The sequence below is a fragment of the Girardinichthys multiradiatus genome, chromosome 19 (genome assembly GCF_021462225.1).
Source record: "Girardinichthys multiradiatus isolate DD_20200921_A chromosome 19, DD_fGirMul_XY1, whole genome shotgun sequence".
Lineage (NCBI taxonomy): Eukaryota > Metazoa > Chordata > Actinopteri > Cyprinodontiformes > Goodeidae > Girardinichthys > Girardinichthys multiradiatus.
This window is the reverse complement of record NC_061811.1, coordinates 38,360,669-38,387,002: the sequence shown is the minus strand read 5'-3', so window position 1 is coordinate 38,387,002 and position 26,334 is coordinate 38,360,669. Positions and strand designations below refer to the sequence as shown.

The window sequence follows — 26,334 nt, the reverse complement described above, 5'->3', positions numbered from 1 at the left end:
AATGAAAGCTCAGGTTGCTTTGATTACGGCCTTTCTGTCATCTTCGGTGTTGGGTCTGGAGTTTCATCTTCCTCAGACTCAATTACTACAGAGCCCCAAATTCCTGTGGCCTTCGGATTATCTGCAGAGGTATGCTACATTGTATTAAACCCTACAGATGGAAAGTCACTCAATATGTGTGTGCAAGCAAACAAGCATTTTTGCCAACATAGTGTTTCAGATCCCGTTTGTGTTAGTCATAAAAAACCTCCCCTTTCCTACAGAAAAGGGATAAAAACATCCGAATGTAGCCAGCTGACATTTTCAATTGAAGATGGTGTGATCTTATCTTTTGACCAAATCACCAAACCGAAAGTAAGTTTGACACATTGTTTTATTATAAAATTTTCTAGATACTTTCTGCATCTGAAACATCCATACACCTCCCTGCACTGACCCCCTGCAGTCCTGTTTACCTCCAAAGACACATTGAGTGATGTTTTATAAAAAGTAATAAAATAGTGCAACTCTTAAACTTTGTTCATTGTCTTTATCTACATATACACATTCAACAAATAACCTTCTAGTTTGAAATGATTAAATCTAAATATAGAAACACAGGGGAAACAAATGTACAAATCTTAAAATGTCTTTAAAAACCAGCTGATGTCATCATTGCAGCAGAGTTTAATGCACCTGTTGGGTCAATTACAGGCGATTATTGATCAGAACACCTATTTAGCTCTGCACAGAAACCAGGGAGTTAACAAATCATCATTGTCATTTTCAGATTGTTCCTCTTAGGATGACAGCATTTCACTCAACTGGGCAATAAAAACAAGGAAATTAGAAATTGATCGATTTTTCTTTGTTGTAACAATTCTTTGCACTAAATCTTACACCACTGAAAATGTATATTTCCCCTTAAATATTGCCCAGACATATTTGTCCAGACAATGCTTAGTAGGCTCACTGCAGAGGGTAGCAGGTGGTTGTGAAAGCTTCTCTAGTAATGCCAAATAGCTTTTGGTTGAGGCAGTATGATGATGTGGGGCAGCATCTCCCTCACTGGAAAAACAAGGCTCATCATCACAGTAGACAATCTTAGGGCTGATATTTCTCCAGAATCTGGGACCAAACTTCATCCTCCAGGATGTCAATGCTTGCCCCCACAGAGCAGAGTTTATCAGGGAGTGGGACTACCAGCAGAACCTGGGAGGGCCAAAGATGGAATGACCTGCATTTGGTCCTGCCCTCAACCCCACCTGTAAGATTAACTTGGGCATACTTTTCATTCCAGCGACCAACACATCCACATTGGCCTCATCCCACACATGCTGGTCAAGGAGTGGGATGCCACCGCACACCAGTGTGACCAAGCTGGTGACCAGCATGAGGCTGTGGTGCCATGCTAGTGTGGATTTGTAGGGTCCTCCGATGCTCTACTGAGGCTCCTGTTTGTTACTAAATGAATAATTTAACTATAATTTAACTTCAAACTCCAAAACAGACAACACAGGTCAATAGCAGAATGAGCGCTTTGGGAGTGGCAGAGAAAATATTACAGGTTTTTCTCGGGTGAAACCCATAAACTCAACTCTGCAGCTCAACTGACTTTTGTGAAGGGCCTTGAGACATGTGTTGTGAATTGGCGCTATTTAAATAAACTGAATTGAATGGAACTCAACGGATTTTCCTTCTAAATATGGTGCCATTTAGGGGGAAATAAACAGGCTATGAAAGGTATAAGATTCATTTCCAAGAACCACTGTTACAAAGAAATAGTCAACCAAACACAAATTTCCTTGCTACTAGAGGCGAGTTCGGATCCGGCAGCTTCAGAAGGAAGTGCCCCTCAGCTGTCCGGTGCCGACTTTTAGTTTGATCTGGGTTCATGTGAACAACAGTAAGCAAGAGAGAAGCTGCTGATTATTAAATGTACATCTGAGTGGGGGTTGTCATGGTGATGCTCAGTGCAACACTTTATCTGACTCCAACAGATTTTGTGTTACAACTGCTGCTATTTACAAAACTATGTAAAGCCAAGGCCAGAATTATTCATAGTCCTGGCAGATTTAGCTTTAAATCAATCTTTTAATTTTACTAACATTTTTCAAAGCGACCCACTCAGAGTCTTTAAAAATGAATCTGACACATAATAACATACCGGAGTCAAATTCCTTGTTTGTATGTACGAACTTGACAATAAAGCTGATTCTGATTCTGATAATCTCTGCAGGGAGCTAAAGATTAGGGTGATGATAAAGGAGGCCTTCCAACCTCAAAGACTTTCAGCTCAAAGATAAACCGTCAAAATACCAGAAGGGTTTTGATTGCTGTATTGTCAATAAAGATATTTCCAATGATTATTGAGAAGGGTATAAATATGTTTCAACATGACATTTTAATAATATGTAAAAAATAAAAAAAAAGATTCCTTTTTCAAAATTTATATTTTTACATTGTTTTCTTATGGTTCAAGAGTTGCCCATCTCATTTCCTGTCAGAAAGAATAATTTGAAATCTGAATTTGCCAGGGGTATGAATAATTTGGGTTATAGGTGTACATCCCAAATACACCAAACGTTCTTACAAACACTTGTGTAATATTTTTGTTTCTGGTGTTTCGAAACAAGAAAAAAACCCACATATGGACTACAAGAAATCCAATCAATCTCTGTTTTGTTTTTTGTTTTGGAAAAAATAGAATTTGTGGGGGACCCAGATGTGTTTCATCTTGTGTGAATACTTTATGTTTTTTAGTTTAGAGAGAGTGTGACAGAAAACTAGTTCTCCTTCTAACATATTAAAACTACTGAGTAAACTGTGGGCAGTTTACTCAGTAAGAATTTGGCCCATTCACTTCTATGCCATTCTTTCTGAAAAATTATTTATTTCAGAAACAGAAAAATAAAAGCAAACAAGCCAAACTGCAGACAGCGAGAAATATAGTCAGAGGACAAAAAGGAGGAAATTAATCTTTTCATCTTTTATAAACATATAGTGGCAGTGTGCACCTGGTGCACCAAAGACTAGCAACATAACAGTAAAAGAAATGAAATGTGTGTGTGACCTTGCATCTTTGAACACAGCTCATATGCAACAATAAGGATCTGGAAATGTTCCTACTGGAGTATAAACATGAGATAACTGTCCAACTGGGATTTGGACCACCATCCCCTTGTGTTGTTCTGAAACTCTGACACCCACAGAGATAAATAACAGGTTGGACCTCCTTTAGGAGACTGTCTATGAAACACTGTTTATTTTCAGGTTAAAGGGAGGCACTGCAGTTTTCACCCCTGTCCATCACTCCCTGACTTTTGCATTACAGACAATCTGATGTTTGTGGACTTGACTTTTAAAAGACTGACCCATCCATGTATACATAGGTCTGGCTGGTGCTGATCCAAAGCATCTGCTCACACCACCATTTTAGGCCTGGTCATTAGTGATGTTCAGATTATGGTCACTTAGTCTTGGATCTGCTGAGAAGGTCTGTCTCCATCTGAAGCCTCAATGCCTAGAAGAGCCTGGACTGCTTCCAGAGGAACCCCTTCTGGGGTCTGAATGTGCATTGTGGTTCCATCAGGTCCATTGACTATGACAATCCCATCTGAGCCCGCCTCTGCCAGCTGGACTGTCAGCCCCTCAGTCTGGATGTAGATCTCCTGGCCTGCTTGCAGCTCTTTGGGCTCTTTGGTCCCAGGATCAGGCTTGGAAGAGTCACACTGCTGGAGCTCAACAGAAGCTGCAGCCTGGGTCGAGCTGGACTCAAGTGTCTTTGTGTCTGTAGTACTCTTAGGACTTGAACTAAGAGAATTGTCCGGTTGCGTCATCTGGACTGTGGTGTCAGCGATGTTTACGTGCTGGTCCGGGTGTACCAGAGCCTCCTGCTCCTCCGTGAGGCTGGCAGAAGGTGGAACCAGGTTGGGGGTTGTTTTAGCAGAGGTTGTGGTAGAAGAGCTAGGAGATCATGACAAAACAGATTCATACCTCAGCAGAGTTTATCAGCACAACAGTTCCAGAGGTCTGTACTATGAAGCTGGATTGGTTGGTTAACAAGGCATCAGCCTAACACTGACTGACGTTATTGCTGTGCAGTGGTACCATGGCAACTAATATTACTTTACAGCTAGAGTTGCAGAAAAGCCCATTATCTGACCAAGTAGTTCTGTCACACCGAGCAAATAAACAGACACAGTGGGAGAACAGTAAGAGTCTTAAAGAATGAAACTGTTACACATGGCTTATATTGGAGATGAACTTCATCAGGATCATCTCAGGAAAATATTCATAACCCTTGAACGTTTCTACACTGTCACATTACAACCTGAAAGTTTCATGTATTTTAAGTGGTTTTATGCAACACAAAGCAGTGCTGAAATGGTTTTATTACATATTGTCTACAAAGTGCGCCATCCATTTATATTTAGCCCCTCTGAGTCAGTACTGTGAACAACCTTTGGCTGCAGGTCCAGCTGCAGGCCTTGTTGGATACATATCTTCCAGCTTTGAACATCTAGAGACCAGAATTTGGACTGTTTTCTTCAGATTGAATGCAGAGCATTCGTGAACTTCAATTTTCAAGTCACAGATCTGGGCCACCCCTCCTTGAACCGCCACCTTAAGGTGGTGGAGGGGTTTGAGTTCTCGAATGATCCTAGAGGCTATGTTGTCTGGGGCCTAAATGCCCCTGGTAGGGTCTCCCATGGCAAACAGGCTCTAGGTGACGGGTCAGACAAAGAGCGGTTAAAGAACCCCACATGACGACTACAAAATCGAGGCACATGACGTCGCCTGGTGCGGCGAAGCCGGGGTCCCACCCTGGAGCCAGGCCTGGGGTCGGGACTCGTCGGAGAGCGCCTGGTGGCTGAGTTGCTCCTCGCGGGACCCGGCCGGGCCAAGCCCGAACGAGAGACGCGAGACCATCCCCCAGCGTGGGCTCTGGAACCCATCTCCTCGAGAGGGCTGGACTCTCTTCTACTCTGGAGTGGCCCACGGGGAGAGGCGGCAGGCTGGGGTGGGTTTACTTGTCTCGTGTTGGGGTTTACCCCAGTGGATGAGAGGGTCGCATCCCTGCGCCTTTGGGTTGGGGAGAGGTCTCTGACTATCATTTCAGCCTACGGGCTGAGTGGTAGTGCGCAGTACCCGGCCTTCTTGGCGTCCCTGTCGGGGGTGCTGGATAGTGCCCCTCCTGGGGACTCCATTATTCTGCTGGGGGACTTCAACGCCCACGTGGGAAATGACAGTGACACCTGGAGAGGCGTGATTGGGAGGAATGGCCTCCCCGATCTGAATCCGAGCGGTGTTTTGTTATTGGACTTCTGTGCTAGTCACAGATTGTCCATAATGAACACCATGTTCAAACATAAGGGTGTCCATCAGTGCACTTGGAACCAGGATACCCTAGGCAGGAGGTCAATGATTGACTTTGTTGTCGTATCATCAGACCTTCGGCCGCATGTTTTGGACCCTCGGGTGAAGAGAGGGGCTGAGCTTTCCACTGATCACCACCTGGTGGTGAGTTGGATCCGCTGGGGGAGGAGAAAGCCGGACAGACTTGGCAGGCCCAAGCGCATAGTGAGGGTCTGCTGGGAACGTCTGGCGGACCCCTTGGCCAGGGATGTATTCGACTCTCACCTCCAGGAGAGCTTCGACCAGATGCCGAGAGATGTTGGAGACATAGAGTCCGAGTGGACCATGTTCTCCGCATCTATTGTCGATGCTGCTGCCCATAGCTGCGGCTGTGAGGTCTGCGGTGCCTGTTGCAGCGGCAATCCCTGAACCCGGTGGTGGACACCGGCAGTAAGGGACGCTGTCAAGCTGAAGAAGGAGTCCTATCGGCTGTGGTTGGCTTGTGGGACTCGAGGCGGCTGACGGGTACCGTGGGGCCAAGCGTGCCACGGCCCGGACGGTGGCAGAGGCAAAAACTCGGACCTGGGAGGAGTTCGGTGAGGCCGTGGAGAAGAACTACCGGTTGGCCCCAAAGCGATTCTGGCAAACCGTCCGGCGCCTCAGGAGGGGGACGCAGTGCTTCGCCAACACTGTTTACAGTGGGGGTGGGGAGCTGCTGACCTCGACTGGGGACATTATCGGCCGGTGGAAGGAGTACTTCGAGGATCTCCTCAATCCTGCCATCATGCATTCCCTGGTGGAAACAGAGGCTGGGGACTCGGGGTTGGACTCTTTCATCACCCAGGCTGAAGTCACCGAGGTGGTTAAAAAGCTCCGCGGTGGCAGGGCTTCGGGGTTGGATGAGATCCGCCCTGAGTACCTCAAGTCTTTGGATGTTGTGGGGCTGTCATGGTTGACACGCCTCTTCAACATTACGTGGCGGACGGGGACAGTGCCTTTGGATTGGCAGACTGGGATGGTGGTCCCCCTACATAAGAACGGTGACCGGAGGGTGTGTTCCAACTACAGGGGGATCACACTCCTCAGCCTCCCTGGTAAGGCCTACGCCAGGGTATTGGAGAGGAGAGTCCGGCCGATAGTCGAACCCCGGCTTCAGGAGGAGCAGTTTGGTTTTCGTCCCAGCCTTGGAACACCGGACCAGCTCTATACCCTCTACAGGCCCAACCGGTTCACGTGTTTTGTGGACCTGGAGAAAGCATTCGACTGTGTCCCTCATGATGCCCTGTGGGGGGTGCTCCAGTAGTATGGAATCGGGGGCCCTTTACTAGGGGCCATCCGATCTCTGTACAAGCGGAGCAGGAGTTTGGTTCGCATTGCCGGCACTAAGTCGGACCTGTTCCCGGTCCATGTTGGACTTCGGCAGGGCTGCCCTTTGTCACCGGTCCTGTTCATAACTTTTATGGACAGGATTTCTAGGCGCAGCCAAGGGCCGGAGGGGGTCTGGTTTGGGGACCAGAGGAGTTCGTCTCTTCTTTTTGCAGATGACGTGGTCCTGCTGGCCCCCTCTAGCCAAGACCTACAGCATGCACTGGGGTGGTTCGCAGCCGAGTGTGAAGCGGCTGGGATGAAGATCAGCTCCTCCAAGTACGAGGCCATGGTTCCCGACCAGAAAAGGATGGCTTGTCCTCTTCAGGTTGGAGGGGAGTTCCTGCCTCAAGTGGAGGAGTTTAAGTATCTCGGGGTCTTGTTCACGAGTGAGGGAAGAATGGAGCGGGAGATCGACAGACGGATCGGTGCGGCTGTCACAGTAATGGGGGCGCTGTGCCGGTCCGTTGTGGTGAAGAGAGAGCTGAGCCGAAAAGCGAAGCTCTCGATTTACCGGTCGGTCTACGTTCCTACCCTCACCTATGGCCATGAACTTTGGGTCATGACCGAAAGAACGAGATCCCGGATACAAGCGGTGGAAATGAGCTTCCTCCGTAGGGTGGCCGGGCACTCCCTTAGAGATAGGGTGAGGAGCTCTGCCATCCGGGAGGGGCTCGGAGTAGAGCCGCTACCTAATCCTCCACATAGAGAGGAGCCAGTTGAGGTGGCTCGGGCATCTATACCGGATGCCTCCTGGACTCCTTCCTCGGGAGGTGTTCCAGGCACATCCCACCGGGAGGAGGCCCAGGACACGGCCCAGGACACGCTGGAGGGACTATGTCTCTTGGCTGGCCTGGGAACGCCTTGGGCTCCCCCTGGAGGAGCTGGAGGAGGTGTCTGGGGAGAGGGACGTCTGGGCGTCTCTGCTGAGTCTGCTGCCCCCGCGACCCGGTCCCGGATAAGGCGGAAGACGACGAGTACGAGATCTGGGCCATTTAAACAGATGAATGTTTTGATCTAAACCAGCTGTATGTTTAGGGTGGTTGTCCTGTTGGAAAGCGAACCTCCACCTCAGTTTCAAGTTTTCAGCAGGCTCTAACAGTTTTTCTTTCCTGGATTCTCTTGTATTTAACCCAATGTATCTTCTCATCAGACCCGACCAACTTCCCCGTCTCTGCAGATGGAAAGCTTGCCCACAGCATGATGCTGCCCATGTTTTGTCTTCTTGCCCATGTCTGTGTCTTCTACAACACTACTTCTGGCTTTCCTCTTGCTACTCTTCCATTATGTGCAGATACGAACAGGCACATCCACAAAGGCAGCAGGTGTTTAGCCACATCAGAACATGATGAAAAAAAAAAAGGTTCACACACAGTAATTTAATTTTTGTATTTTTGACTGATTTTATACAGCAATTTCTGCAAAAGCTTTTAGGTACTGGTATTTCCTAGTTCACTCAACCCTCGCATCTGATAAAAGATGATGCTGTACATAGTTTAGTTTTATGATGAAGAGCCTACTGCCTAGAATATTACCTTGGTTCCACGTGATGATGCAATACATGAGCCAGCCTACAGTGTGGGAACCTTTTTTCTTCATCTGGATTCTTCCATCAAGGCCATATTTTGGGGAGAGCACCGCTAATAGCTGTACAGATTTCAACCTGAGCTATGAATCTATGCAGCTCCTCCAGAGTTACCGTATGCCTCTTTGCTCCTGTGATTCATGCTCTCCAAGCCCGGCCTGTCAGTTTAGGTGGAAGAGTGTTGTTGTCAGTGTGACCTGGAAGCACTATTTTATAGGTTCCAGTTGGTCATCAATCAGGGCCAATCAAGCTGCAAATAGTTTTAATGTCCCTAATTTCACCATTGCACCAGTAACATTAAATATTCACATCTCAACAGTGATGTAGCTTGTTCCTCGGCCCAATGTCTTGACCATGACTCCATATAAATGTAGAGCTGTCCACTTGTGAGAAATCATTAAGGACTAATGTTATAAGTGTGGTCTGAACAGGTCACACATACACTGAGGTATGGTTGGCTCACCTGGAGGTAGGTTCAGCGGAGGTGGTCAGCACTTTGGATCCACCTGAAATCTCCAGGGGAGACACAGAAACCGAACAGGATTTCAGAAGGGAGACCGCTGGAGTACCTGAGGTTACTGGAACAGCACCTTGGAAGGAAAAGCGACAGACACGACACTGATATGAGCTCAGATACGCCGGTTCAAACAGGTACATGCTGAATAGTCCATGTTTTTATAGCTGTTTTAACCATATTAAAGTTTTTATAGTTCTTCACCTCTTTCCTAATCACTCACACATGCTCAGAACTTCTTAATATTGGGGCTTTCCCAATACAATAGTTGGGATTGAATTTTTTATTGATTGGTATCAGAGTCTCTGATGAAGCTAAACTCACAATATCTATTGTTGGTCTACTGCAACCAAGTTAGCTGTGCTGCTGAGTGTTGCACAGTTACAGCCTGCCTTCATGTCCACTGCTTGAAAAGTGTTACTATAGGCTTTGGACATTATTTTAGTGATCTAACCAATGTACTAACAATCCCAGTGTTTTCTTAACCTTCACAATGACATTCGCTTCCTGTCTGCCTGGGTCATTTAGCTGGTCTGCTCTGTGCTCAGATATGGCCAGGCAGCTCTTGATGTGAGTAAGAGCAGCTGAAACACTATTTATCATGTTTTACATTGTTCAAAGCTGACGAAGCAGGAGAAAAGTTTTGCAAGTTTAGTAGAAGCTGATTTATAAACAAGTATCTAAACAGAGAGGAAACATACAATGGTAAACAATAGTCAACAAATGATGAAACAACGTGCACTTCAGAAAATCATCAGAACATTATAGCAGTCTTCTCATGTTGTTAACCCTGTGCTAAAGCAGCATAATACAGCTTTCCTGCACAAACTCTGACTGGGACTAAATATCTGGAACTCTCAAGAGACAAACAGAGTGGAGCATCACAGATGGTAATGGGTGAGTAACTGTAAAACAGATGAAATGTGTTGTTAATTCACTCCACCTGCATTTTTAAGGATAGGTAAATGTATGAAGGGCTAATGAGGGCTAAAGGGTCTTTACAAACACTGCAGACCTGGAGAGTGAACCCCACATCTTTGGATTAAAATATCATCATCACATCTCTGCCAACTAATATAACTAGTTGTCATCAACAATATGAATGACTAATTCAAGATAACATACCTGTTCTTGGTGCCTCTGTGCCATTCTGGTGATCTGCAATGCTGTTTTCCATCTTAAATCTTTTTGATGGTGGTAACATCTTAGAGTTCTGGAAAAAAAAGTTTTAATAAATTAAACTGAAACTCCATCAGGCCTTTGCCAGACTATTAAATGTGTAGACTAACAGTATTACATCCCTTTAGATATTTCTCTTTCAATGAGCAAGAGTTAGTTGTAGTCATTTGCAATAATTCTCCAGGGTTTCTGAAGGTCTTTATAAAGCAGCCAAACTCCAAAGATACAGTGAGGAAAATAAGTATTTGAACACTCTGCCACTTTGCAAGTTCTCCCACTTAGAAGTCATGGAGAGGTCTGAAATTTTTCATCCTAGTTGCATGTCCACTGTGAGAGACATAATCTAAAAAACAAATCCGGAAATCACAATGTATGGTTTAAAATAATTTATTTGTGTGTTTCTGTTGCAAATAAGTATTTGAACACCTTCCAATCAGCAAAACGTCTGGCCCTCAAAGACCTGTTAGTCCGCCTCTAAACAGTCCAACTCCACTCTGCTCATGATTCTAAATTAGTGGCACCTGTTTGAGGTCGTTAGGTTGCAGAAAGGCACCTGTGCACCCCACAATCAGTCAGAAGTCTAACTACCAACATGGGCAAAACCAAAGAGCTGTCAAAAGACACAAGAGACAAAATTGTAGACCTTCACAAAGCTGGAAGTGGCTACGGGGCAATTGCCAAGCAGCTTGGTGAGAAAAGAACAACTGTTGGAGCAATTGTCAGAAAATGGAAGAGGCTAATGATGACTGTCAATGTCCCTCGGACTGGGGCCCCTCGCAAGATCTCACCTGGTGGGGTATGGATGATGCTAAGGAAGGTGAAGAATCAGCCCAGGACTACATGGGAGGAGCTGGTCAATGACCTGAAGAGAGCTGGGACCACCGTTTCCAAGGCTACTGTGGGTAATACATTAAAACGTCATGGTTTAAAATCATGTATCGCACGGAAGGTTCCCCTGCTGAAGTCAGCACCCGTCCAGGCCCGTCTGAAGTTTGCCCATGACCATCTTGATGATCCAGAGGAGTCATGGGAGAACGTTCTGTGGTCAGATGAGACCAAAATAGAAGTTTTTGGTCTAAATTCCTCTCGCTGTGTTTGGAGGACGAAGAATGATTAGGACCATCTCAAAAACACCATCCCTACTGTGAAGCACGGGGGTGGAAGCATCATGCTTCGGGGGTGTTTTTCTGCACATGGGACAGGATGACTGCACTGTATTAAGGAGAGGATGACCGGGGCCATGTATTGCGAGACTTTGGGGAACAACCTCCTTCCCTCAGTTAGAGCATTGAAGATGGGTCGTGGCTGGGTCTTCCAGCATGACAATGACCCAAAGTACACAGCCAGGATAACCAAGGAGTGGCTCCGTAAGAAGCATATCAAGGTTCTGGAGTGGCCTAGCTAGTCTCCAGACTTGAACCCTATAGAAAATCTTTGGAGGGAGCTCAAACTCTGTGTTTCTCACAACAGCCCAGAAACCTGGCTGATCTGGAGAAGATCTGTGTGGAGGAATGGGCCAAGCATGAATACATTTAGATTATTTTAAATCACAGAATTATGTATCTTTGATTAAAAACTGTTCATGACCTGAAATCTATGACCTGCAGCCTTGCAGGGTTGGCAAAGAGGCTGGGATTATCTGGTTCTGTGCTGAACCAAAGCAGATCTTATTTAGCAGACTTTTGTAACAAAATCTGATCAAACAACAACATCAACTGTGTGGTTTCACAAGTGTCCATTCTTTACATGGAAATTGCAGAATATTTTACAGGGATCAAATGCATTGTAATCATGCCTTAGTAAGACCATATAGACACACACACACACACACACACACTCTTGTTTTGCTATATGTAGTGAGGACCATCTGTTGACTCCCATTGACTTCCATTGATTTTCAGTCATTTTCAACCCTTTCTATGCCCTAACTCTGACAATAACCCTAAACTTAACCATTACCAGTGCACGCCTAACCCTAACCCTAACCTTAACCTAAACTCAATTCACATCTTAGTCCTAAACCTAACCGTTAGCAAAATAGGTCGTGAGGACCAGCAAAATGTCCTCACTTTGGTACAAACGGTCCTCAATTTGATGGTGAAATCGGGAAAATGGTTCTCACTGTGATGCCAAGACAGGAACACACACACACACACACACACACACACACACACACACACACACACACACACCTGAAGTGCAAAACAAAGCAGATTCACTTTTCAAAGTTTTGAAACTAAAAGAAGGATCCCATAAGTCCAGGAATGTACAGTGTGAATGATATACAAGTATCAGATTTTTTTAGACAAGATGGTGTGTCTGCCAAGCCAACCACTAAATACAGCTGCTAAAGAAGAGCAGACAAAAAGCTAAAACATGCCGTTTCCAAACAAGGAAACTATTGTATTGTAAATTTGTGTTTTCTTTATAACACAGGGGGAGAAGAAGTCAAAAACCTGTAAACACTGGAAATAACCTGCGATTTTCTTCAAAGAATGTGCAGAAGGTCCTGTGCACCATTTTAAACTGGATTAAACAATAAAAGGCACATCCAGAAATTGTATTTTAAAAGGTCGGGGCATAAACCATGTTTTTGCTCCCTCACTTTTAAATAAAAATTAATAAATCAGATCACTCTTTATAATCAGAAGTTTACAAATTTATGAATAAAACAGTATTAAAAACAGAAATCACACTATTCAGGTGGAAAGTCAAAACATTTTGGCATGTTCATAATGCGTGTTTGCACAGTTAAGTGTTGCAACACAGTAATCTGCCATCATGCAGCATGTTCTCACTGTTAAACATCTGCAAGTTATGTAGAAAACTAAAAGCCTATGACCTATGTTGTTTCTTTTCACTATACAATGTTTTTCTAGCATAAAAAAGAACCTGACAGATGCATTTTAACTCTCTCAGAACCTAATCTTACTGATAGCATGCTTACCCCCATGTACCGGACATTCTTATTGTTCACACTTGAGGCAGGAGACGCTCCAGGAACCACTTTCATCTTGTTCACCTCATCCAGGATCCCTAGAGACCTGGCGACCTGAAATAGGAGTCCAGAGCAGAACAGAGACCGTGTCACATGATCTGCTGCTAAAAGGTTCTAATCTTCAGAGCATACAGGGACAACTTATGGTCTTACCTCAATGTTCCTGACCTCCACGGGCATGGCTCCACCTTGTGGACTTATGATGTAGTCCTGTGCAGTCTGTCTAACTTGAGCATGCAGAGACTCAAACTCATGGTAAATGTCTGGAAAACAGCTGCAAGCTGAACCCTTGCACTCAAGCTGAAAGAGAAGGAGGACGTCAAATATTAGAAATTATTTTCAAAAAACCTGAGAGGTGAACTTGCCTGAATACCTTCTACTGTCTTCAAATAATAATGCAGTCAATTACAACTTACAAAGAGATCTGAACCCTGTAAAGTTTGAAAGAACAAAAAGAATGAAGTAGGGAACTTCTTATTCCTTCCATTACCGCAGAAGCTCATACTAAGCTTAGTTTTGCTGAAGCTATCGTGTCATTAAAAAGGCTTTCCTTTCCACTGTCGATACATGCTTGCTCAAGATGAAGGATTGCAGCAAAGCTACTGCTATATTAAAAATATGTCTGGAAAAGAAAGTCGCTTAACTTCAGAGAGACACTAAAAATAGTTGTCGTTTTGTTCATTAAACAAAAATGTGCGAGTTAGGACACCCTACTCCACACTTACTAGCTGAAGCAGTGTCTTGTCCCCATCTACCATCCCTAACAGTGGTCTGAAGAAAGTTTGAGGGGTTTCTTGGATGTTCAGCCCGTTTGAAGTCATCCCACTGCCTCTCAATCAGACCAGGATCTGGGCTTTGACTAGGCCCAAGACCGTCAAGTTGTTTATTCTCAGCCAGTCCTTGGTGAATTAACTGGTATGATTTGGATCACCGTTATGTTGCAGGGATAAGTTCTACTTCAGCTTTCATTTTTTAGATGGTTTCACATTTTCCTCTAATTCCCTCTGATACACAGTAGAATTTATGATGATGATGAGCTGGCCAGCTGCAGCAAAGCATCCCCAAACCATGACACTTCCACCTCTATGCTTCACAGCTGGTATGAAGTTCTTTTCCTGTAATGCTGTAATTGGTTGATCCTCTGTTCTGGTGTCCAGATCATTCAGTGTTCACTCTCATTTCAACAGTCAGGAGCATTAAACTAAATGATCTGATGTTCTCACCACATGCTCCTGATCTGATGCTCTTCTGGGTGATTTTAGCCATTTTAAGTAGGAATAAATGCAAGTGTGTCCTAATTTATTCATCACCAGAAATAGCATTTTGTTAAATTACAGGCAGGATGTTAACATATTTTCTTTAGTATTTACTGTTGATTTAGATTACTTGAATTCTTAGTATTGTTAAACTTGATATTGAATATTCGTAAGTTGCAATATGCTGGAGAAATAAACAGACGCTCATAGGGTGTCCTCATTTTCTCATTGACTCTCATGTGTAATACATGTGCTATGTATGTGTGTGAGTGTGTGTGCTATGCACCTTTGCCAGCAGCAGCTCCCACAGACTTAACATACTAGTCAAACGAGGAAGAACAACATCCATCAGTTCTTCATCTTCGCACTGCTCCACAAGCTGTGAGCAAGATAAGGCAATAACAGAAACACTAATTACATACCAGATATCTGCATAAACGAGTCAGTTACATCATGTCTCCACAGAAGAGTTGTGCTTCATGAGTCCTTCCTCTTACTTCCTCCAGCCTGTGTTGTCTCCTCTCTGCCTGCTGCTTTGCAGTTACTGGGATGACACCAAGCTTCGGGGGTCGGCCACGACGACCAGGTCTACCTACCAGACCAAGCGTCACCTGAGAGAATCAACCAATTAGGTTAACGAATTTACTGATCAAGAAAAAAAAAAAAAAACACAGAATCTGAGGAAGCTTGTGCAAAAACACCTCAGGATTTCTCCCTGAAATGTAAGAATGCCCAGGTTATAGCAACTGATGCATATTCCTTACAAGTTCTAGAATGATTTAAATCGAACTTCATGTGTGCAAGATGAAGCCCAACTGGAAAAAAAAAACAGTGTGTAAAAACACCCAGTTATTCCTAACCTGTAGACATGTGTTTCTACGCAGCTTTCTTGAGATGCCAGCCCAGTGTTTCAGTCAGGTTGTAAAGTAGACTTATTCTGATATCATCATTGCAACATATTCTTTTATTTTTCAGCCATTTTGTTGTGGATTTGCTGCTGTGTTTGAAAGCATTCTGTTGTTAATGACCCAATTTGGGCTAAGCTGCAGCTGTTGGGCAGACAGCCTTACATTTGACTCTACAACACTTTGGTACACAGAGGAGCTCTCGGTCCACTCATTAACTACAAGTATTTCTGTGTCATCAATCTTCCACCACTTTGCATAAAAGCTGCCATGAGATGCTGGTGTTTGCAACATGCTGAAGAGCACTATGGCAAAATATCTCTACTTTGATCTCATCTGTCTAAAGGTGATACATCCAGAAATCTTGTGATTGATTCAGATAAACCTTTGCTGCAATACTGCAAGTTTAACTGCTGAATTGATTCTTTGAGGTGTTCTCCTTCAACTCTTCCAAACAACACTGAATAACTATGTTCAGTCTTTTCCCCAGTTTTCCTGTCACAAACTCAAACATGCTAATGTAGGCCTGTACAGTCTGGGACTGATCTTTTTGGTTTGTTTCACATCTCTGTTTTGCATGCTTTTATCTTGGGTTACTGCAAAGAGTTTGGAAAATGCCTTTTCACCCTACTCAGATATAATGGCTTCCCTAAGGTCATAAGGCCACTGGTCATGTCTCACCTCCTTGGCATTGAGTAAACACACTCCTATATGCCTAAAATCAGCAAACTGCCAAAACTCCTTTCATAGACATGGTCAAACTGATGCTGCTTTTTGTTTTTAGTGCCGTGCTCTCCCACAGAGGTAAGCCACTGCAAAGAACAGGGCAAACCCCATCTACTACTGACACTCTTCTCATTACCAGCAGATATGGTCTCTTCTGATCATAAAACCTTTCTCCAGAAGGCATTTGGCTTGTCCATGTGGGCAGCTGCAAATTTCTATCATGCTTTAAAGGTGACCTGTTATACTTTTTAAACATTTGGGATAGGTCTATGGGCTATACAAAACATGTTCATTACATTTGTCACACAATATCATTCTCAGATATTTCACCTATATATATCTCAGAGATTTCACCTCTTCGGTTCCCCCTTTTTGAGCTTCTTTCAGAATGAGCTGTTTTAGGGCTCTGTCACTTCTATGCAAATTAGCTGCATCTGGCCGTGCCGAACTTTGTACACGTGAAAATGGCTGCCAGCAGATGCGCAACATTACAACCATACATCTTTGACATCTAAGTCAGACCTAGAAGCAAAAGAAGTTGAGCCTCCTAAACAACCATCAAGGAGCCATACAGCAAGCAATTTCTGAATGGTAACTTCAGAATGTCCTGTTCATAAATCAAAACATTATTAATTACCATCTCAATTAGGGTTGCCACCTTTCCCGTAACATACGAAATATCTGATATATATTTCTGTCACACAACAATAAGTACTTACATTTCTGTCACCTGCAGATTTGCCACCAACAGCAGGGACTGAATTTTTCTTCAGTCTAAGTCTTTCTGCAAATCCTGACGTGTACTGATGTGAGTTCTCAAAGCAGTCTGTGGTGAAGTGATTCGTGCAAACTAGTCCAGTCTTCGGCAATGTGACTGGAACATTGCCCTCCAAAATAAAATGAAGCCACAAATCTCTGTTATCTGACAACGTGCATGGACACATGTGGGTCTTTGCAGCCAACAGAACATCTGCCTTTGAGGGCAGCCATTGTAAAGCGGGTCTAAGGTAAAAACCAGCCGGCGAGACGTGATCCTTTACTGAGAATCAAGTGGGTGGAGCTCCACTTCAGTTGCTAGTCAGAGGCGGGACTCAGGTAACGTTGCTAGGTGGCTGTGTAATTGTGACGTCACAATTACACAGCTTTTGAAAGCGTGTGTTTTCTAGAAAAAATAAAACATTCATTGATAGCCAAATAATGGCTGATTGTTTTTTTTGTGTTTGGACGATTTGTAGAAGCATTAGAGACCCAAATAGAATAAAAATGATCAAAAAGTGAATTTTGCATGATGGATCCCTTTAAGATGTTGAATTCTAGGTCTTGGGCGGCATCCTCTCAGTCCGTGTCTACTTCCCAATCTTCTTCAACATGAAGGTGTGTGTTTAGGATTATTAAGTGATCAGAATACCTAGCCATGTCCATAATCCTTTTCACAAGACATGTTAAGGCTGCATTAAGGTGCCATTTTCTTATCTCCTTGTGTTTTGTGAAAGGTCTGATGGGCTAGGGGCTTGAAGTCAGCCTGCCTCTGGATCCCCACCCTGAGTTTATCTTCCATTATTGGTTTGAAACGAACGACTTCCAACAGGTTTTAAGCGTAGCACCAAACCTCCAGTCATCCTACACCGGCCACATTATTTCAAAGCTCTGCAGGATGTCACCATCTCTTCATGTGATTTAGGAGTGGGATGAGGGAGCACAGAGGTCGGTTTATGACAGAAATGTTGGCATCATTTTCTGAAGCAAACATACATCAAAACTGGATTAAATGCAACTGAATGGCCTCCCCAACACCCTAACATCCGTCCTTCTTTAACATTTATAGAATATCCTTTTAAGCGGAGTCTGTGCCAGGAGACCAAACAATTTAAATAGTGACCATCTATCCGGCCAGAATGATGCCAGGAACAACGTCTGTGTGGAACATTGAACCAAATATTAGTGGGCCTGTATGTACACTCACCGGACAATGCATTTAGGCATGTAGACATGGTCAAGACGATCTGCTGCAGTTCAAACCGAGCATCAGAATGGGGAAGAAAGGTGATTTCAGTGACTTTGAACGTGGCATGGTTGTTGGTGCCAGACGGGCTGGTCTGAGTATTTCAGAAACTGCTGATCTACTGGAATTTTCACGCGCTACCATCTCTAGGGTTTACAGAGAATGGTCCGAAAGAGAGAAAATATCCAGTGAGCAGCGGTTCTGTGGGAGCAACTGCCTTGTTGATGCCAGTGGTCAGGGGAGAATGGCCAGACTGGTTCGAGCTGATAGAAAGGCACAGTAACTCAAATAACCACTTGTTACAACCAACGCATGCAGAAGAGCATCTCTGAACGTACAACACGTCGAACCTTGAGGCGGATGGGCTACAGCATCAGAAGACCACACCGGGTGCCACTCCTGTCAGCTAAGAACAGGAAACTGAGGCTACAATTCATACAGGCTCACCAAAATTGGACAATAGAAGATTGGAAAAATGTTGCCTGGTCTGATGAGTCTCAATTTCTTCTGCAACATTCGGATGGTAGGGTCAGAATTTGGTGTCAACAACATCCATCCTGCCTTGTATCAACGGTTCAGGCTGGTGGTGGTGGTAAAATGGTGTGGGGGATATTTTCTTGGCACACTTTGGGCCCCTTAGTACCAATTGAGCATCATGTCAACGCCACAGCCTACCTGAGTATTGTTGTTGACCATGTCCATCCCTTTATGACCACAGTGTACCCATCTTCTGATGGTTACTTCCAGCAGGATAACGCACCATGTCATAAACCACGAATCATCTCAGACTGGTTTCTTGAACATGACAATGAGTTCACTGGACTCAAATGGACTCCACAGTCACCAGATCTCAATCTAATAGAGCAACTTTGGGATGTGGTGGAACGGGAGATTCGCATCATGGATGTACAGCCGACAAATCTGCAGCATCTGTGTGATGCTATCATGTCAATATGGACCAAACTCTCTGAGGAATGTTTCCAGTACCTTATTGAATCTATGCCGCGAAGGATTAAGGCAGTTCTGAAGGCAAAAGGGGGTCCAACCCGGTACTAGCAAGGTGTACCTAATAAAGTGGCCGATGAGTGTATATGTTAAAGCCTGTATGTGAAATTCAAGAAAATTCATAGTAAATTCAAACTGGTGCACCCGATTTTTATTTCTAAACCTCGTTGAAGTTGTTTTTGTATCTTCATTCCACCCTGAATAAAAAAGACCTAAATCCATGACTAGAAGCCAAACAATGCTGACATTCATGTCCACAATGAGTGGAGGTCAGCTTCTGACAGGTCCTGTAAATGGGCACATCTGTATGCTTGAAAGGAATTTGTCACAACTGAGCACGCCTCAGCTTCTGGTAAAAACATCCCATTTGGCAGTCATATTTTAACCACCAGACACTTGGTGAAGACACTTGGTTTAAAACAAACTAACCTTAGGAGGAGGTCCAAGTGATCGACCACGCCCCCTGCCTCTTCCTCTTCCTCTTCCCCTCCCTCGACCTCGCCCTCTGGGACGACCCGGACCCCGGTAAAACGGGCCAGTGACTCCTTCAGCTGTTGCCAGGCCATTGTCTCCCTGAAGACAAACAGACACATAGCTTTTTAGAGGCAGAGTAGACACCAGTACGTACCTAAGATTTAGCTCTCAGTGCCCATACTGTCAAACAAGTTGGACAAGAAAAGTATTAATAAAACATTGACATGAACTAGTTACACCAATGACTCAAGGGTAATGATGCTGTAACGGTGAATCGGACCTTTTGCACATCACTTTCACCAAAGCCTGTATGAACACTTCCGCCATGACATGAGCCTGAGCAGAAATACATTGCGTGCCTGAGACTGTCCAACCATGCACTGTCTATGACCCTGAGCCGATGACTTCAACTGTTTATTTAGATGCGTGTGAGTCCCTGTCAGAGCATTGCAGTCAATAATCTTATTCAGCTTTTAAAATGACTCAGAATTAATTCCTGATTAGTTAGAACTTTATACAGTTAAACTGGTTCTTTTCTTGTCTCTCTTCCAAATGCACGTCAGGATAACCTGAAAGGAGCACAGCTCCAGCCAGGGATATAACTTAGAACCGGGTTTGGACCAGCCTCTCTCTCTGGAACGTAAATAACAAGGTTTGAAAAAAATATACCAGACTATATTTTCTTAAAGGCTATCTAATGATGTGGAAAACAAAAATAAGTGACTTAACCTCACAGTGGCTTGTAATGCTACATCAGACTAAACAAAATATAGAACCAGGACAAAGAAGAGAGCCCAACTGATCAACTCTGATCCACTTCTGACATTTTGTTCACCGTCTAATTCTTAGAGTTCCAGCAAGCTTCATTATGTTTTGCTTTTGCGTACTTGTAGCAGATTACCATTTGGTAGTGTTCACAACCTGGTTCTGAAGTCCAAAGAAAGGAACCACTGAAAATCCAACACCTGAGCCAGACAAAATCAGGGGAGAAACCTGGGCTAAAGAAATGCTATACTGAGATTCTACTTTCACTGAGCGGGAGAAACAAGACGTTCAGAACCACAGGTCCAGTGACCCAATCTGCTTCATTGAGAACTGACAGCAACAAGACCTTTAGGCCAAAAGTAAAGCATGCCAGTTAATCTAAAGGCTGGTTTCTTGCGTTGGAACCTGCTGGAACTTAAAGGCCTTCCTCCTGATAAGGTTTTTGTTACATAATCATAACTTAGTAGCTAGATGCTACATTTAATGCTCCGTCCATTACGAGTCTTTGTTTCCTGTGTAACCTCCAGTGTAAACCAGGAGACATCTTTCTAACCAATCACACCCTGAAATTCAGTAAACTACAAAATGATTAAGTGCAATTATTCACCAAGAATAATAACTAACTCTTCACCACCAAGCCCAATGCTAAACTCTTACAAGATGAAGTGCAATATGACTCTCTCACAGATCTCAGCTCTGATAGATAGATAGGTGTCTCACACTGTTTGTTGTCATGGCAGCAGGTTTATCCTCCGCTTCCTCCTCCTCATCCTCCTCCTCAGTGACAGCCCCCTCTACTTTCAGGTCATCTCTGCTCAGGTCTGGATCTGGTGCGTTGCTGGACGTGACACTGGACAAATCAGGCTCTCCATGGGTTGGGTTCAGCTTGTAGTGTCGGTTCAGGCCACCAGGGCCAATATAAGCTTTATCGCAAGTCTGACAACGATGACAACGGGACTTGAGGCTGTAGCTGAGAGATGAGGGGCTGCTGGAGCAAGGCCTGTCCCTTTTGGCGTTTTCCTCCTCCTCCACGCTCATGTCAGAATAATCATCAGAGTCCGACTGGTGGCTTTCAGCCAGGTCCTCTGTCTTTATGAACTTATAGTCTTTAGCTTTGTACTTAGGTGGTCTGGATACCCGACCAGATCTAGTTTGGACCTTCAGTGCTTTCTTTTCTCTTTTCTTTGCCTTCTTCTTCTCTTCTTTTTCTCTGTCTCTTTCCTTGACTACGGTCACTGTGGCAAGTTTGGGGGCAACAGCAAGGGTGGTGGGCTGAGGTTTAGCTGCAGAGATGACTGGAGATGCTTTAACTGGACCTTTCCCAGCAGCTGTTTCTGTGCCATTGTGTGAGGTTTTAACCAAGGGAATGTTGACTGTTTTAGTGGCAGTAACAGGAGGGGCCTTACTACTGGAGGTTGGCGGATCTTTAACTGTGGACGTTGTTGCTGCCACATCTACTCTGATCGTAGACGTGGCAGGTTTCTGACCAAGACTGGAGGAAGCAGTCGCTTTGGTTACTGGGCCTGTCACCTTGTGGACCAATGGAAGCAGAGACCCGACCACAGGAGTAGCGTTTTGCAGCACCAACTGGATTGGTGGTTCCCCTGGATTCTGCTGCAGGAGAATCTGCTGACCCTGCTGACCGACCACTGGCTGGATGTGAATGATCTGCGTGTTGCTCAAGCCACCACCGGCGGACAGTTTCACCTGTGGGTGACTGATAGCTACAGTCTTCTGCTGGAGGGTGACACCAGACTTCCCTTCTGGTTTAGGAGGAACTTGGATCTGGATTCTCGCTGGTTCTGACTGGTAAGACAGAAACACATGTTGCTAATAAAGATCTTATTTAAAAAAATAAAAAAATACACCTGAAGTTATTAAGGAAAAATCTTAAATGAAATGTAAACGGTCTAGTTATTCAAGCTTAGAAAGAGCTCCTGTTTAAACTAAAAACTCCTGAACAAACTTTAGAGCTCACAGGGTGTTTACTAATGGACTCAGGAGGAGCACAAAAGCTCTAAGAACCTTCTATAAAGGAAACTGGATTTTACATAAAGAGCTGCTTGCTTTTCATTCAGGCTGGAGTTAGACAGCAGAAAATACCAGTAAGATGAACCTATTAAAACAAAGAGTCCAAGTCTGACATGGTAACGGTCAATTTACAGTGTAGGGAACACACAAAGACTGCTATAGCAATGCTAACTGTACTGCACTAACATAAAATGCTAAAAACTATTTAAAATGTTAACTCTATAATCAATATTTTTTATTAATAATAGTGAAATTTTGTTCCAGAGAAGAGCTGTGGAATGCTGACTGCTCTCTCACAAATACAAATAAATCACAGAAATAATGAACAGCAGGTCAGAAGAGAAAGGCTTTGCCTCATGAATAGTTACTGTAAATGATTTAAAACTAAAGCTTGACAGAAAATCACAAGTGGTCAGGATTTATTTTCAATAGATTTTATCTTGTAAAGGCCTAAAGGAAAGGGGCTGTAATTCTGGAGAATTTCACAGCATTCCTACTTTTCCAGAGATGCGAGGAGAGACAGCTCTGGATGCCTGGGCTGTTTCTGAGAAAGTTTTATTTTCTTACAAACATTTTTCTGTTATGACAGGTCAATTTCCACCATTTCAAGAAAGTAGAACAAGCAGTATTTTGTTGTCATTCATAGTTTTTAAAGGACAAATGGGAATTAGTTACAACATTTGCAGGTCAAAGCGTGACAAAATCAGCAGTAGGAATTTGCCCACAACATCTCTGACCAGCGCATCTCTACTGCTGACTGATCAATAATTTCTACAATAGAATTTTACAGTACAGTAGATTTTTTTTTTTGGTTGTTGTTAGGGTTTTTATATCTTTTGTATTGTTTATCACTCATGTAAGTGCTTTTCCTTCCTTACATGTTACAGGAAATGAGTTATGCTTTTATGATGATTTTATTATTTTATTAGCAGCATCTGGGGGCTATTCACCAGGTCCCCACTTCCCACTTCCTCTGTTTGTTTATAATCAAAACACATGAACCCTAACCTTTCTGACCCCCCCCACACACACACACACACACACGCACCCTGAATGTTTGTTGAACTGTGTGTGAACCAGCATGTATAAATAAAGAGAAAAGGGTGCCAACACTTTGTAGTCTGCACTGCAGAGCTACCCTTGCAAGTAAAATGACTGTATCGTTCTTACCTCTGAGTTGACTAATTAATACCTAACAGTTGTATTCAATGGTTTGCTACCAAGATCTCTAGTTCGACACCTTTGATCATACCAACCAAGAAACAGATTCTCTATACTGTATGCTTTTCTGTCAGTGACCCTATTGGGGTCCAGTCCTTGTGTTGATAGTAGGACTGCGCAATATTAGTAAAACATGTGATAATACTGGTGAATGTTGCAATAAGGATATGAATTGCAATAAATAACCAGTAAACAGTAGTGATGTGTTGGTCGCAAATGAAATGCCTCTTAGAACCGGTTTCTGATTCGGAGCCATTTGGAGCCTCTCCTGGCCTCTTGGACCCACTAAATTTTCAATAAATAGTCCATTTTGCATGTATATTCAAGTTATTGTGGGCAATAAATTATTTCAAGCAACAAAAATCTTTAAAACCGTTCAGAAGCTGGCTCTTTTTAGTGAGCTGAGCCAAAAAGAACCGGTTCTCTGAAAGGAGCCAGAGCTCCCATCCCTAGTAGACAACAGTGTTCATGTCTTTCTGTTTGGGTTCATAGCAAATCTAGACCCCAGATAACAAGCAGTCTAACCTGCTACTGGAAAAAACTTAATTAAATTCAATATTTCCATCTCAGTACTAGGGGAGGGTGATATGGACTTCCAAATTTTATCACCGTATTTTTGCAGTACTATTGTGATAACGATAAAAGTGATGATAAAAAACTATTTATTACTTTTTGGATAACTGCATGCCACACCAATAATAGTCTCAAAACTACTGCTCTTAAAATATATACCCATTTAAAATAGGCTTCTACAGGACACCAGTTCTACCAACAAGTGTGATGTTTTTCCCTAAACTGCACGCAGTAACTGCATTTTCTGGCAATAGCCGGTTTCAGACAGACAATTATCATTTTTATAATAATTCAAAATTCTTATGACAAGAAATTTTTCACGATAATAAACAATGCGATAATGCCCACCATGACTCATCAGCTAAATTTTATGTAAAAGTTGCTTCTGGATGATGTCTGATTTTCAGCATTAAAATAACTTAATTAGTTTGTTAATGACTTGACCACCTTACGAATTCTTTACTTTTCATACATTTTTATGCTGAATTAAACAACAAGTGTAATTAGCTGACACCTGTTGCAGTCTAGGCTGTTCTTTGTAATAACGATAAGTTGGCGATATATTGTGCAGCTCTAGTTTGTAGAACAGGAGAACAGAAACGTGCATCACTGTAACAATGGAGCCAGAGAGGCTGTCAGGTTAGACAATCCTGGGGCAGCTAAGGCTCATCCTAGATCCACAAATCTTTATAGCTATAAACAAAATAGAGAGCTGCAAACTTCCTACTGCAGGAGAAGATACTGTAGAATGGATGAGTCTCCTTGTTTATTGAAAGTAGACTAAAATAAACTTCCACAATTTTAGTCTATAAACACGTGAAGAGCATGGACTCTGATGCATGATGATCTTTCTGAGTTTAATAAAGAAAAAAAACATGCTTCAATGCATAAACAGGCATAATCTTGTAATAAATCAACCTGCGGCATATTAACCCCTTTCATGTGTTACTGCTTGGAATTATTTGAAATTAGATTGGCAGGTCAGACCTAAAGAAAAACCAGAAACTGGTATCGGCCATGAAAAGCCTGATCACTGCATCTCTACTCTTTTCTATCTAACATTTGGTCCAGATTATCAGGAGCTACCGTGGACGGACTGAGAAGACACCTGTAAGTTGCAGACCCCCTGATCTAGCCTTTACTCACCTGGATGAAAGTGTTAGACTGCAAAGCGACGTGTTGAGCCACACTTTTCAGCTGTGTGGACGCATTATTCTGAGAGGCAACGACCTTTAGATTTTGTGGACTAACATGGACCTGTTTCTGTTGGGTCAGACTCTGCTGAGCCTTAACATGCTGCAGGTTCTCCTGAGGCACCTGGACCTGATTCTGGGACTTGGTGACCTGGTTAATGACCTGCTGCAGCTGATTCGGATCCAGAGCTGTTTTTTGGACCGGGGTGGGTTTGATCAACTGGCTCTGCTGAAGCAACTGGACGGCCTCGGTGTCGGAAACCTGCACGATCTGTTGCTTGGTGAGCTGATGCAGCACCGCTTGCTGCTCCTCGACCGTCAGCCCAGAACCCTCCACCAGGCTGCCGTCTGGCTGCACGTAGATGATGGTGGTGTTAGCCAGATCGGTAAATTCTGTGCCCACCACGATGCGCTGCTCCGCCTGACTGCTTTCTGCTCCACTCAGAGGCTGACTGCCATCCGTGCAGGATCCAGGCTCTGAACTCTCTCCAGGCTGATCGCACTGGGCGACGAAAATAGTCGATATTTTTTCCTCGGGCTGTAAGATCTGGACGGCAGGTTGGACCGATAAAGGGTCCTCAGGCTGGGTGCTCAGAGGGACGGCGGGCTGAGCCTCTGTCCCCGGCGGCTCCGCCACTGTTATTGTTCCGATAGCTCCGCCGTCACCCTCGTTGTCCGCCATTTTAGCTTTGGGGTTAACAGTTAGCTCTCACTGGGGGCCTTGATGCTGTTAACCGTATCTCCAAAATATATCACTGAATAAAAAGTTATTTATAAAACCAGCGTGTGCTGGTAGATAAAACTCTCCACAGGAATGAATGGCAACATTGAATTGAGCGGTGAAATCGCTGAAAGGTAAGGTAAGCGGGAGGAGTTTTGAACTAGCCTAGCTAAACTCTCCGCGGCAGCGGTAGCGCACATTTCCCGGACCGGAACCACCGACGGACCGGATTCAAAACGTTCAACCATAATTAGGCTTTCACATATTTATATAAACGTTAATTACAATTAATTAAATTCAGTTTATTTATATAGCACCATTTCACAACACATTACATCTCAAGGGACTTAACAAAAACGGCCTATTCAAACCATGACACTTCCACCTCCATGTTTCACAGCTGGGATAAGATTTTTTCTTGAATGATGTGTTTATCTCACATCTGTCCTCTTTTGATGTCCAAATAATTCTGTTTTAGATCAAT

General features: G+C 43.8%; 1 protein-coding gene across 1 annotated transcript; it reads right to left on the bottom strand.

Annotated features, from left to right (window-relative positions):
* Window positions 1-355: 355 nt before the first annotated feature.
* Window positions 356-26,080, bottom strand: znf839 (zinc finger protein 839). The gene is made up of 10 exons (XM_047345155.1): window positions 25,083-26,080; window positions 20,832-21,917; window positions 19,302-19,445; window positions 14,732-14,845; window positions 14,521-14,613; window positions 13,132-13,278; window positions 12,928-13,032; window positions 9,927-10,014; window positions 8,751-8,877; window positions 356-3,945 (listed from the first exon to the last, which is right to left on the bottom strand). Exons 1-10 carry the CDS (start codon window positions 25,809-25,811, stop codon window positions 3,453-3,455), a joined length of 3,126 nt encoding a protein of 1,041 aa, XP_047201111.1. The 5' UTR covers window positions 25,812-26,080; the 3' UTR covers window positions 356-3,452.
* Window positions 26,081-26,334: the final 254 nt, after the last annotated feature.

What these genes read in the sequence shown, in the direction of transcription:
- znf839 (XM_047345155.1), bottom strand. Translation starts at nt 25,811, where the DNA reads ATGGCGGACAACGAGGGTGACGGCGGAGCTATCGGAACAATAACAGTG. An exon ending in TGGAGGTCAGGAACATTGAG is followed by an intron (nt 13,033 to 13,131) that starts GTAAGACCATAA and finishes CTCCTATTTCAG; the next exon opens with GTCGCCAGGTCTCTAGGGAT. An exon ending in CACAGAGGCACCAAGAACAG is followed by an intron (nt 8,878 to 9,926) that starts GTATGTTATCTT and finishes TTTCCTTCCAAG; the next exon opens with GTGCTGTTCCAGTAACCTCA.